The following is a 13,362-nucleotide window of genomic DNA, read 5'->3' as shown; positions in this document are numbered from 1 at the left end:
ATCACTAGCTAAGGAACAGAAGCAGCTTGGATTTCTCAGGGCTGGTGGACTCCCTGTGGGCAGTAGCAGCAGTACCAAACCTCTGTTCAACCTCTGCTCTCTTGCCTGTTTTTGTTTTGGTTTGGTTTTTTTTTTTTTTTTAATAAGGACAAAGACTGGAACAACCTCTGCTGCTCTCCCATCCTGCTCTAGCTCATGCTTTCCCTAGTTTAGTTCACACAAATGGTGCTGTGGTAGAAAAATGAGATTTCCTGCATAATCTTTGTTCATTTTCCTTTTTACACAAGTTCATTCCTCATGTTTTCTTTGGGAAGGAGTGTTATTGACTTCTTGTATAATTATTCTCGAGGTTAATGAGGAGAGAACAGGATATTTCAATACTAAGTCTTCTCTTGGGGGTGAGCTCCACCACTACAGAAATGCAAAAGCAGTTAGACATTGAGGGAAGGAAGCAATGGCAGGAGGCTGGTAGCCTGGGATATCTTCTGTCTTTGCAGAAAATGTCTCCTGGGAGACATGGGCTGATGTGGCAGCCTGCACTCTCTGCAAGGAAATGCTGACAGCTAAGCCAGAGGATAGGACTTTCAGGGTTTTTTTTCTTTCTTTCTTTAAAGACCTGTCTTATCCTATCTCATTATTGCTTTCAATACCTGACAGCTGGAGCAGTGACTGGAAAGAGTTAGAATCCACACAATCAGTTCTTCCTAGATGAGCTACTTTTGCAGCAGAGGGAAGATAGAATGGTAAGAACAGGATTTGTGACATTTGTTTTTCCCCCGTCTTTGATGCTGATGGAAGCTCTCTAGTCTGGCAGATAAACTGGAGTAAATTGGTGCACTCTGCATGGATGCTGCTGACAGCAGGAAAAAGCCTAACTGTGCTTAATGAAGCAAAAGAGCACGTGAGCCACTCGGGAAGGATAAGGAAAAGCCACTTTACTCCCAGGGACTACCACTCTAAATGGGTTTCCACTAGGTTCTTCCACCTGTTGGATATGAGGCAAAATTTTAATGCAGGGATTTCTGTTTTCTGTGTGCATTTCTTATTCCCCTTCCTCCTTGACCCCTTTTTTTTTTGAGAAAAGCTTTTATATATATCAGTTCACAACACTTTCTGTTGCATGATATCTAATACGCAGTTTCAAATTCTGAAGAATCATTTAATACCTTTGTATGAAACAAGTTTTACTGGGCATATCTTGATGGGTTTTTTCCCCAAGTCACTGGCTCAAATTGTGTGTTAAATCATTCCTCTTCCATTCTGTTCTTGAAGAATGTGCAGATGGAAGACAGTACACTGTGTACACTGTGACATCCACAATTTAACTGCATTTTTAATAGGCAAGACATTTCTTGCACAATTAGGGAACAAAACATGTCTATATAATATTGAATGTGGATAAATGCATACATATATCTCTGTATAACATCTTGCTTAAGTTATTCCTTGCCACCTGTTTGTGCCGACTCTGTTGAGTAAGGCCCTAATAAGGTGTGAGAATCCACATGGTTTTGATTTATGTCCATTGGTATCACTTCATCTGACTTCACCAGCAGAAGTGTAGGTGTCCATCTAAGTATTTCGTTGCCTAATCTGAGCTTCTTTGGTAGTCAACAGAGAGAGAGCCACCCTCAGTGGACAAGCAATCCTACCTTTTCTAGGGTGAGCTCCTCTGCCTCTTCACTGACTATAGAGGGAACCAAAATGAGTAATTTTGACTAAATGCTTAACTTTCAAGCAACGGAGGTTAGGTGGGAGAGAGGCAGCCTGAGATGTTGTGTTCTTTCTCTCTGGTCATAATTTAACTGGAGGCCAGCAGGTCGCCTTTTTGGAGTATGTGTGTGTTCTGTGTCAGAGGCTTTGGAAAAGTATTCCATGTTGACAAAACATAGTCCAAGCTATTTAACCAGATCCTCTTAAAACGAATGCAGCAAAAAGATTATTCTTATTTCCTGGTCTCACTTTGAGGAAATATCTTGCATTTTGTACTAACCACCTTGCTTTGCCTGTTTCTCTTACAGATCTATTTTGTAATACTGTTTACTGTATGTGCCAAACATTTTAAATTCTTTGCATGGACTTTGTGTGGTGTGCAGTGGATAAATGGCCTTTAGATGTTGCTGTGCAGTCTTAATGTATTTGACCTGTATGTTGAATACATGTGTGTATACAGGTGTGTTTGCTTTGTTTGCTTCAAGTGTATTCAACGTACGCTTCTGTTTCATGCATGCTGTATTTTGAGGAAGATGCTCTAGAACAAATTCTCATATAAATGTGCAGAAAATGTGTTATCCATCCACACAAAGCACCTGCTTCCGTGGGAAGAGGACCATTTTCAGCTCTGAGGGTCACTTCCTAACTGCTTTCCTGTTTAACTTATTTTCTGGTTTGCTTCCTTACTCTCCTGTTCTGAACAATCCACGACTCATTCCTGATACCACAGCGGGTGCTCTGAGAACTGCTGTTCCCAGTGGGTGAAGAATGACCCCATGCCTTTTCGCTACAATAATGTAGTAAACCTGAGAATACATGTCCCTCTTCCCCCCAACCTATCCCCCTCTTACACCAGTGCCTACTGAAGCCAAGTTTTCCTGCTGTGTAGAAACATCTCTCCTTCCTGAATGTGGGAAGACTATAAAGAGTCTACTGTTGGTATCTTGTAAGGTCTGTCCCTTTTGTAAGATTTCAAGTGGATTCTCAGTTCATCTGAACCAGAAGAGGCTGTAAACGAATTCTTAGATGGTTACCTTGAGTCCCGGTGTTCTGAGATAGTCCATAGTGTTTGTCCTTGCTGCCAGCCAGGGTTCCACCGATGCAGGGAGGGAACTGCCCGTTCATACAGTGCAGGGGAGAAACCAGCGGCTCTCGTTGGTGTAACTCATCGTTTTGAAGCCTTGCTGGTTATGACCCAGAAATCAGCGTTGTGGGAAGCCTTTCCTCCTATACCACAGTCGAGGAGAGGTGACGTGTTTTAAGTTACCACCGCAGATCTGTGTCGTCGCTTTCAATCAAGACATTTACTTGCCCGTTCTATGGCGACGCCGACTTATTTCCTCGGGGGGAGACGAAGCGGTGCAGCCCGCAGGCCCAGCGGCGGGCCGTGCGCGGCTCTGCGCCTCCTGCCCGCTGTGGTGCTGCCACCGTGTGACAGCAGCGCGTTGGAACAGCGGGGACCTCCCCGAGCAAAGCCCGTCTTTCCACTCGGGACCGTATTTAGATCGTGTATTGGCCACTAAAACCGTTAACGTAGATTACTCTGTAAATTGCACGCCAGCTTCTTTGAGCTTTAGAGGCGCATTTGAGCCGGATTGATGCTAGCTGGAGTTCCTCCAGTGAGCTTGTTTGGTGAATCCTGCGCTGAAGTGAACCGCCTGACTTTTTGCTTGCGTGCGCTTGAGAAATAAAACATGCGTGCCCGTTGATGGGATTGCTGTGGGATTTAGTATTCCGGTGCAGCCTGGATGCTAAGGGCACCGAGGAGAACCATTTAAAGGAATGGCTGTCACTGCCTTATTTAATAAGGCATGAATGCCACAGCAGTCACTGTGAAAGTAACTTGAAAATGGATGACCCATACTGAGACGGGAATCCCCAGGAATTCAGCCAGGCTTGATTAATAGTCATTTCTATCCCATGGAGCTGCCTGTGTATATTTTACTCTTAAGTGAAACTGTAGAGCCTGGAACAAGAAGTGGAACAATGCAATGTGGAAGACACTTGAGGATGTTTGATTAAAGTATTTCTTGACCCAGAATGCAAATATATACCCCCCTTGCATCGTGAAATATTTAAAAACTTTATTCAGGGATGGAGTCTTTTTGTTTTCAAATTATCAAGAGATTTGGCATAAATCTTACGAGACCTTCATGATTCTTTTTCCCTGGAAATATTACAAGATTTCCATACACACAGATGGGAAATAATGATCAAATGTAAGATACTGGTTTGTATAAAATAACAGCTGGTAGATATAGCAGTGATCCTGCTTCAACATGAGCAGAGGACAGTCTGATTGGTTTTTTGGAGCTCAGATTAAATTGTCAGTGTCCTACAAAAACATGCATGAGATAGGGTATGTGGCCGAGCTCCAAATGTGGCCTAGTCTGATGTCTCAACTCAGAAAAACCTTATTAAATTTACTGTCTGTCTCAAGAGTTACATACTTGCTCTTTTGTGGGAGATATGAGGAAATTTGACATAGATTTCGTGAATATCAACACCTTTCATAAGAAGAACTTCTTCCCTTTTCTTCTTTCTGTATTGGTGGTTTATTTTCTTACATATGCCTTACAAATGAGGCATTGAAGAGATATTCAGGATGCAAACATTAATGCAGAAAAGATATCCACCTTTACGTATATGTAGCGTAATAGGCTCCTAACTATAAAACCTCTGTGTGTGTCTGTGGTGATTTCTGTTGGAATGCATCTCTTTCAGATTGATCTTTTGACATTTAAGATGAGATTTTAACCTGGCCTTGTACAGACTGCCTTTTTATTAACTTTAAACTTATAGCTCTTGTTTGTCTCTTTTCTAGATAGAGGAGCGAGCAGAATTTTTGAACAAATCCGCTCAGAAGAGGTAAAGCAATAAAACACTAGGTTCAGTCAAAACAGCAGTGTTTAACTGGGGGGAATAATAGTTTCTTTCTCTCTTTTTTCTACTTCTTACAGTGGTATGAAACCCACCCACACGACAGCAGTTGTCTCAAAGATTGACAGTAGACTTGAGCAATACACTAGTGCAATTGAGGTAAGTTAATTCCAGGTCACAATTGCTCTAGTTACTGATGGCTTTGGGGACTTAAATCAGCCTATGTTTTTTACTGTTCAAGAATTGCAGGGATTTTTGGTCACAAACTTTTTTTATGCAACTTCAAGAACTTTGTTCTTGAGGCACACCCATGACCAACATCTAGATATGTATCTAAACAAAACCTTAGATGGTGTCTTCTCTTTCATGCTACAATGTACTCTGCTTTGTAAGCTTGGAGTAGCTCTTGAAGGACTCGGTCAGCATCTCTTGAGTGACAGTCGCATCCTCTTCTTCTTGGCTGATGAAAGTACTATCAGCAGAGAGCTGATAGTCATCCTGAGCAAAGCTGACTTAGCAGCTTATTTAGCAGAGCAATGAACTGGGCCTGTGTTCCTGGCTGCCACTTCAGAGTGAAATTCCTTGGCAAAGACAGACACTTTAGTGAGCTAGGGAGTTAAGTAGTGACAAAGGAAAAACAGAATCAAAATAAAATCCAGAATTTGACCCCAGGTGATGTTGACAAGTAGTGGCTAATAATGTGCCTTGAAGCCAGAATTGAGGGTTTTTCTTTTCATGGTCCAAGGAAGAATAGGTGTTTACTTTTATTTTGGGGTTTTTTTTAAGCCTTTTTTAATAAATCAGTGAGTATAGGCAATGTGAAAGCTACTGGTTAATATAGCAGGCCAACTGGACTGAGTTGGTAAGTGTCATGGGAATAGAATAGTATAAAAAGGGATATTATCTTGATAGCTGTGATTAAGGTCTGGCACTTCTTCATTCCCTGCTGGATTTTTTTTTTCTCCTCTTGTTCACATATAGAGTCTAAGCATGCTATTCCGTTAAGGTATTAATTGGTTAGGCTTTATTATCCTTTAACTTAAAGGAAACAAGTAATTAAAGATCAATTAACAAAAGCTTTTTTCTGTGACTGCTGTTCGTTTAACCTTTCTGCTAGGAAGCCTATCAGTGCTGGAGAGTTTTATACTGTGTGTCAGTTCCCGATGAAAAAAGCGCATGCATGACAGTGCTGAAGGCTCAGGCTTGCCTCCAGTGCCTATGTCAAGCTGAAGGTAGCTCAAACCTCTCCATTAGAGATGAATGTCAGTATGGCACCCAGTAGTCCCTATATCATCAAAGTAGGAGCATACAGCTTCTGTCCTCCTGCTTCACTCTGCGCCTTTTCTGGATGAGATGTAACCACCCTAGCATGACCAAGGGCTTTGATTTGGCACTGGGATTTGGTGTTAAACTCCTTAAAAAGAGTGGATGGGTTGGAGGTACAGCTCCATCTGCCATAAGAAATTTATGTAATAGTGAACTCGGGGTTTGTCAACCTGTAAACACTGGACCAGCCCACCCAGCAGCTTATATTAGGTTCTCCAGTATTTTCAGTAGGGCTGTGCTAAGGTCCTGAGTCTTTATGCTCCATTTAGATATTAAAAAGCATAGCTCTACGGCAAGGGGTGGGCAGGCTGTGCAGCTTCAGAACTGTATACAGCTCTCATCTGACCTGAAATTATTCTTTTGCTGAGTTTTTGATTTTTCCAAAAGTTGCCAAATCTGCCTTGCTTTGCAACTAGAGAGGCAAAGCCTCAGCTCGTACAGGTTCTTATTCTCTTCAAATCTGTCTTATGTAAAATGTACAAAAATTTTGAAAAGAAGGAACAGGAGGAGTTTGGTCCAGTGTTTTTGGTAACAATGCAAAAGACACACTGCCAAAAAACCCCCAGTCCCCCACTCTTTAAAAAACTACCTCATTCCAAATATACTGTAATTGCTGAAATTTACCCCTAGAATCCCGAGTTGTGAGCTTAAGTTGTCTGAGACAGATGGAGCAGAGTCTGATGCTGAATGACAGGGCAGCCTTTTCCCCCTGCCTCCACATAAGGATTTCCTTAGCTGTGTCCCTGAAGGAGCCATGCTTACATGATGCAGATGCTAAGACTTGAGGGAGGACAGATGAAAGCCTCGGAGCAGTTGTGTGCAGAGCTATGGTTTGCCATGAGCTTTAGAAATTTAACAAATGCAAAAATCTAAACAATTGCAGTTTTCATAGCAGGTTGTGTCAAGGGTGCAACTGCAAATCAAAAGGGGGAGAGTCTCAGTGGCACCTCTTGAGTTGGGTACTCCTTTCTGTCTTTGCATGATCATTGCTAGAACCACTTACAGCTGCTGCATTCCTCAGCACTGCCCCAGAGTCAAACCACCCTGCAACTCCAGCTCTTAATGCCAAACACCAACTGGCCTCAATTCTTCTGCAGGGCACAAAGGCTGCAAGACCAGCTAAGCCAGCAGCCTCCGACCTGCCTGTTCCAGCTGAGGGTGTCCGTAATATTAAGAACATGTGGGAGAAAGGGAATGTTTTTTCATCACCCTCTGGGACAGGAACCCCAAATAAGGTACGTGTTAAATTTTACATAGTGATTATAAAGAATTATGTTATAGACCTGACCTTGCTATTCATGTTCCTATGAGTAAGCCTGGCTGCTCCTGTTGACATCACTGGTGAAGAATATCCCCAAGGATCTTGAGGTCCTCAGAAACCCACAAAAATGTGTGGCTGCAATATTGAGTATAGCAGAAGAATTTAGTGACATACTGAGCTAAGTTATGAGACATTCCAGAGCCACATCAGATATCTTGGACAAATATATCTGGGTAGTTCAAGCAGAGTACAAAGAAATTCTTTGTGTTGGGAAAGATTCTTTTGTGGGGCAGAGGGGGGCAAGATAATGATGGTGTTTTATAGATAATGCATAGAAGCATTTGTGAGATGTTTATCTTTTCTACGTAAATCCTTAAGGCAATATTTCCTTTCTATAAATTGATGTAAGTTGATAAGCATTCATCATAGCCGAAAAAACTGAGCCATGGATTGAAGGGGATTATTACAGATAGCCATGAAGTTTCAGTAATTTGTTCTAGCCTTTTAAAGTTTTATTTTAATGATTTAAATGGTAGACCACTTAACTCCTCTGTTATGTGCTTTTTTGAAAAATTTTAGTTTAACATAACGAAGCTGTAGACTTAGACTGGTGTCTCTTCCTCTTTAAGCTAAAGATTTTTTCTCCTTGAAGTTTGGGGTTATGACAGAAACAGCAGGTTTATGTCTAATGTTTATTCCTGGGTTAGCACTAAAGTGGAAATGATTTTGTCAGCCCACTTCTATCATTATTGAGCTTGGTAGTACTGTGTAGTTCATAGGGACAATACCTTCAGAGCACCCAGGATGCCTCTTAGCTAACCATAGTCTCAGTGAGGACCTCTATATTAAACTCAGGCTTGGCTTTGTTTTTAAATCTAAACTGTGGAAAACATAGCAAAAGCTATTCTTAAAGTCTTCTGATTAGATTTTATTATTTTGCAGGAAACTGCTGGACTGAAGGTTGGTGTCACCAGTCGTATCAACGAGTGGTTAACCAAGACCCCAGAGAGCAACAGATCACCTGCTCCAAAACCTTCTGTAAGTAAACTTGCAACAGCCATCTCTTCAGTAGGTGGGTTCTCTCCTGGGGCAGAGGTGGTGGTGGTGCTTCCTCAACCAGCTGATGGTCTTTGGAGGAATCTTGCCGCTCGTCCTCTCTTGGAATGACTCACAGAGGCCCTCTGGCTGCTGACTCCTGGGTAGTCAGAAAAGGGGGAGATGAAACAGGGCAGTTCTCACCTTAAACCTTAGGGTTGCTCTAAAAAGACAGTACTCAGAGAAGCACTTCTCTGGTAGAGAAGGACATTAATTTTCCCCCTGTGAAAGCCCTACCGTTAATTTAGAAATTACCAGCCATAGACTTGGAAGAAAGCAATTGTGCTTTGTCCCTTGCCCTGTAAAAATCTTCCAAGTATATTTTTAAACACAGCTGAAATACGTTAATCCTTTAATAGCCTAAATGTAATTTCTAATGAAGGCCCTTTAGCATGCCCATTACTTCAGCAAGAATCGGAGTAGAAAATGCAATCAAAGTAATAAGCTGGGAGTGTGGGAAGTAGCAGTGTGGATGTGGGAAGGAGCAGAAATAGGTAATTGTGGAGTGGAGAAGGGTAGAGGTGAGGAACTGGAGCTGTAGCCGCCCATATTGGAGAATGGCAGGGCATCACTCGTGGTGTTTATGATTCAACTTTGGGATTTTATTAAAGAACTGGTTTCTTCCCATATCCTTGTGTTGTGTTTTTCTGCCAGTCCACTTGCCCTTTATAAAAGGTGCAGCCTGAAAAACACTTTCTCAATTCACACTCCCATTTGTCTCAAATTGGAGCTTGAAATTTGCAATGTTGTCCCTAATGTCAGTATTTGCTGGTAGCTACATGGAGATTCCATCCTTATGGATATGAATATAAAACCAACAGAAGTCATTATGGTTGCTGTATTTAAACACAACTGCTGAAAACCAGCACAGAATCTGCCTCCAGATTTTCCTCTCTTTCTTCTAAGTTGCATCTTTTAGATAATGTAAAACTAACCTCTTGTTTTCCCCTCAGCCAACTGTTTCTACCTATGTCTTCATTTCCCTCTTTCTCAATAGATTGTTCTTTCTTCTTTCAATGTATCTGCTTGAAGGAACCTGCCCTCCTCCTATTCCTCTCTGGGGGTCTGTTTGCTAAGTTGGTCAGGTAAACCTGTTTATGATTGACTATGAAGAATGAGATATATCCATAGGGTGTGATTTTTACTTTTTTTTTTTTACCAGGATAAATCAAAGAGAAACCTAGAATTTCTTTGTTAGCAAATAACTTCCTACCTTCATCACATTCTACCAAAATAAAGAATTGTTCGAAACTTCTGCGACCATCAAGATTCTTGTGGGTTTTGAACAACATTCAATTAAAAGTAGAGGGAGAAAAGATCTCAGTTAGTTTTATGGTGAACCTAAATCATAGATCCCAAATGATTTCAGGATTATGGAAGTGGTTTTGTGATAAGGTCCACTGCAATTTTGCTGTTTTGTTCCTTCCTCTGTTATTGCTGAACTCACTTTTTGAAGTACAGAATTGGCTTAAAGTATTAACTGTCAGCAGCCCTGTTTGGCTATAAATTATGATCAGTTCTAAAGCATCTCTGCTGAGTGCAAATACCTCTTGCAGAAATCACACTTCCATTCATCACTGGGCATTTTTCTATCCCAAGTTAGAAATTCTCATGTGCAGAAAACTACCTATCTATGGATGGCAACAACAACATTCTGGGAACTGTGCAGGACTTGAACGCTTTTTGAAATTGAGAGTACTTATGTCCAAAATTGTTTCAAAAGTCTTTTGTTTGCAACCACAGAGGTAGATACCAACCTATCTGTCCTTAAGCAGGTGCATTGCTACTAGCCTAGCCTATGTCATCTTGATTTGTACTCCTGCTTTTCCCCAAGAAACAGCTTGAAATTTTTATTGAGTTTTGCTTAAAGTCTCCATGTACGCTCATTTTCAGAGAATATTGTTATTTTTTAATGACTTTACCTCACCTGTTTTTTTCTGTTGGGCGATTGGTACATGCTAAGATCTTAAAGGATGCAATGGAAATTCAAATGGATATGAAGGACTACAGTGTTAAATTCTGAAACCTCTATTTAAGGATGCAGAGGAGGATCTGCTTTTCTGTTGTATTAGAAATCCTACTCTTTTTTTTTAACAGTTTTTTTAACAAAATATTTTGTTCCTAGTCTAAACTGAGACAAGCTACTTTGAATTCTTCCCTAATAGAAATACTATTTCTGAAAAAAATATTCTTTTCTGCAAAAATTGGAATTGTCCTTCTTAAAAACCTGATGGTGCAGTAACTTTTCAATCTCTAGGATGAACAAAATAAGTTATGGCCAGTCTGTGCAATATTAAATAGGTGCAGCAGGATTGGTTTTTGTCGTAAAGCATGTATATGTGTGGAGTCATCATGTGATGTGTCATTCTGAATAGCTTTATAATTGATAGACAATGTAATATTTACCACCGGTGGATGCTCCTCAACTTTTCTTATGAGGAAGTCGCATTCTAATGTTTTCTCTAACAAATTAAAATAAACCCGAACTAATGTTGGTTTCTGTTCTCTGACATTAATTTAAAAATACAGGATTTAAAACCAGGAGACGTATCCAGCAAGCGTAATCTCTGGGAGAAGCAGTCAGTTGAAAAGCCAGCTTCTTCTTCTTCTAAGGTAACAATTCAGTCCATTGTTAAAAGGATAATATTTCTGTGGGAGGCTTTCTAGGGGGAAAGTACCGTTTGCCTTCATACAGTCAGTCAGTTGGAATTAAGCCTCTACATGTCTTTTGTTACTAACCTGCCTTTTAATCTGTAAAATAAAGTACAATGAGGCGCAGGAAGCCATGGGCAGCGTGTAACTTTTATATTCCTATTTGGCAGAGCTGTGTTGTGTGTGGAAATCTGTCCTTTGCATGGAGTTGATTTTTTTCCTGTTAGAAATAGCTATGTTTTCCCATACTCAACTTTAATAATGGATTATTACTTTTTCAAACAGGTATCAGCTATGGGGAAAAAATCAGAGACTAATGGTAAGTAATTCTAATAATACACCTGCATATTAAATAGAACTATTGCCAAATTTTTGCACAGGCATATCTGTGTTTAAAAATTCTACAGCTGTTAATGTTGATGCAAAAAACAAAAACGCTTTTTGCCTTTGCCTTTCAAACGCTGCATTGCAATATCATCAAAACATGAATGTTTGAGAAATAAACCTAAATCATCTTCCTAGGAGGACTGAGGATGAACAGTGCTCCAGCCGTGTTTGCAAAGCCTTGTTCCAGTGACACGTGTAGCATGTTTGCTGTAGCTGGAGAGTATCATTAAACTGTGTGAGATCTGAGGAATGGGATGGTCATTTAACTAATTACAGTAAATGCAAAGCATCTGGGAAGGGATCTTTTAAAGGCTGCAGCGGCAATGGATACGCCTTTCATGAGGGGAGAGGGAGACCCCCAAACCCGAGACTGTTGTAGCAAAATTATTTGAGCAGAAATAGAAGATTTCAGTACTACTGAGAATGAGTCCTGCATCTGGTTTCAAACACTGCCACTGGGTAATGGTGAAGCCTGATGAAAATTCAGCAGTGTTGATTTTTAAAAATAATTCCTCTGGCTGGTTGTGTGTCTTATGTGCTCCTGCATACCCAGACTGGACTGGAGTTGAAACACACTCAGCGGCAGCACTGCTTTTGCTGGAGCTGTGCATTGGTGTCTTCTCAAGGCAAAAAGAGTCTAACTACTGTCATTTTGAAACTCCTAGCTTGGGAAACACAACCTAGTTGTACAGAAAGAAATCAACAAAATTACCCTCCTAGCTTTTTTTTTATTTTAATCTAAACCACTCCAAATAAAACCAATTAAAGGAATTATGTGCCTAAGGACCAGTGGGGAAGAATGAAAATTCACTGATCAGTTTAATAGCTTTAAAGATGCCTTGCAACATCCCTTGACTCTTCCCTAGGAATGAAATGATCAAGTATAGAAAAACTTTTGCTTTTCTACACATTAATATGTGCATACATTTTCCTTCACATTCGTATGGGAAGCCAGAGGAATGGTATGCCTGTAAACTTTTCTTATCAGTTTAGTCACACAAAATGGCATTGTCTTCCTCCTGTTCTCCTTTTTTAAACCGAGCTGTTAGGACAGGGGTTTTCAGACTCCTAGCGTTGGCACGGCTCTGCTCCCTTGGAAGGTGTTAGCAGTTGCGCACCATCGCCCACAGGAGCAGACCCCGCTGAGCGGTTGGGACGCCACCGAGCCTCTCCTCTAAGGCTGAGTGGGATGAAGGCTTCAGCAGAGGGGTTGCAGGAGGAGGCTCTCGGGAGCCACCTTTCAGTCTTGCTCTGGACTTGGAGCGCAGGTACCAAGCACTGCAGCAGAGCCTGCCTTAGCATGGCAGCCCCCCACGCGTGGCCGGGGAGAGCGATGGGTGCAGCACCCCCGGCATTTCTGGGTGGGAAGCTCCTGAGCTCTCCCTGAGCTCCTTCCCGGGGCTGTCAGAGGCAAGAGAGGGGATATCCTGCCTGTCCTCTCGGAGATCACCTCTGAGCAATCCCAGTATACAAGCACAGCAGCATACAGCTTGTGTCCTGCCTTCTTACAGGCTGTGTGTTTAGAGCCATGTTTTCTCTGTTTAGAGATACATTTGGGTTATTTCAGGCCATCTTTAATCTTTCTCTTTCTCAGCAGGTTTGAGACAATTTGAGAAAGAACCGTAGAAGGCCGCTAAAGACGCTGGACCAATCGGGGGAAAACAAAAAAAAAAAGAAAAAGTGCTAAATTGTTCTTTTTATATTTATGTTTATTTACCAAAATGTCTTTTTGCATTATCCCAGTTAAAACCATGTATATTAGCACTGTATTTAATAATCAGTCTAGACATTCATCATAATAGTACTGCCTTTGCACAAGAGCCTTTATTCCTAAAGAAACCCATGCTGTGAAATATATAGACTCTTCTACTGATAGTCGTAACTAACTATGTATCTGAACAGTGATTTCAACTGGCATAAGAGGTCAACCCAAAATGCATGTAAAGTGAAGTTGCTTAAGAAAGGTGTGCAGTAAACCTATAAAAACAATGGTTACTTTTGTAATACAGAAGTCTTTCTTTCTGCACTTTAGACTAAGGCATGGAAGA

The 13,362-nt window shown here is 41.1% G+C and overlaps 1 protein-coding gene across 1 annotated transcript in view; it reads left to right on the top strand.

The window, feature by feature from the left end:
* CALD1 (caldesmon 1) overlaps positions 1–12,972 on the top strand; it is a 197,444-nt gene extending 184,472 nt beyond the window's left edge. The window contains exons 10-16 of the mRNA XM_010566129.1: positions 4,538–4,581; positions 4,674–4,752; positions 7,017–7,154; positions 8,123–8,218; positions 10,805–10,888; positions 11,213–11,246; positions 12,909–12,972. Coding sequence (XP_010564431.1) covers positions 4,538–4,581; positions 4,674–4,752; positions 7,017–7,154; positions 8,123–8,218; positions 10,805–10,888; positions 11,213–11,246; positions 12,909–12,940 — 507 coding nt within the window. The 3' untranslated portion in view covers positions 12,941–12,972. The remainder of the gene's footprint in view (positions 1–4,537; positions 4,582–4,673; positions 4,753–7,016; positions 7,155–8,122; positions 8,219–10,804; positions 10,889–11,212; positions 11,247–12,908) is intronic.
* The last annotated feature ends 390 nt before the right edge of the window (positions 12,973–13,362 follow it).

Source organism: Haliaeetus leucocephalus, unplaced genomic scaffold, assembly GCF_000737465.1.
Source record: "Haliaeetus leucocephalus isolate CR32 unplaced genomic scaffold, Haliaeetus_leucocephalus-4.0 Scaffold206, whole genome shotgun sequence".
Taxonomy (NCBI): domain Eukaryota; kingdom Metazoa; phylum Chordata; class Aves; order Accipitriformes; family Accipitridae; genus Haliaeetus; species Haliaeetus leucocephalus.
This window is presented reverse-complemented; position numbering and strand designations above follow the sequence as displayed.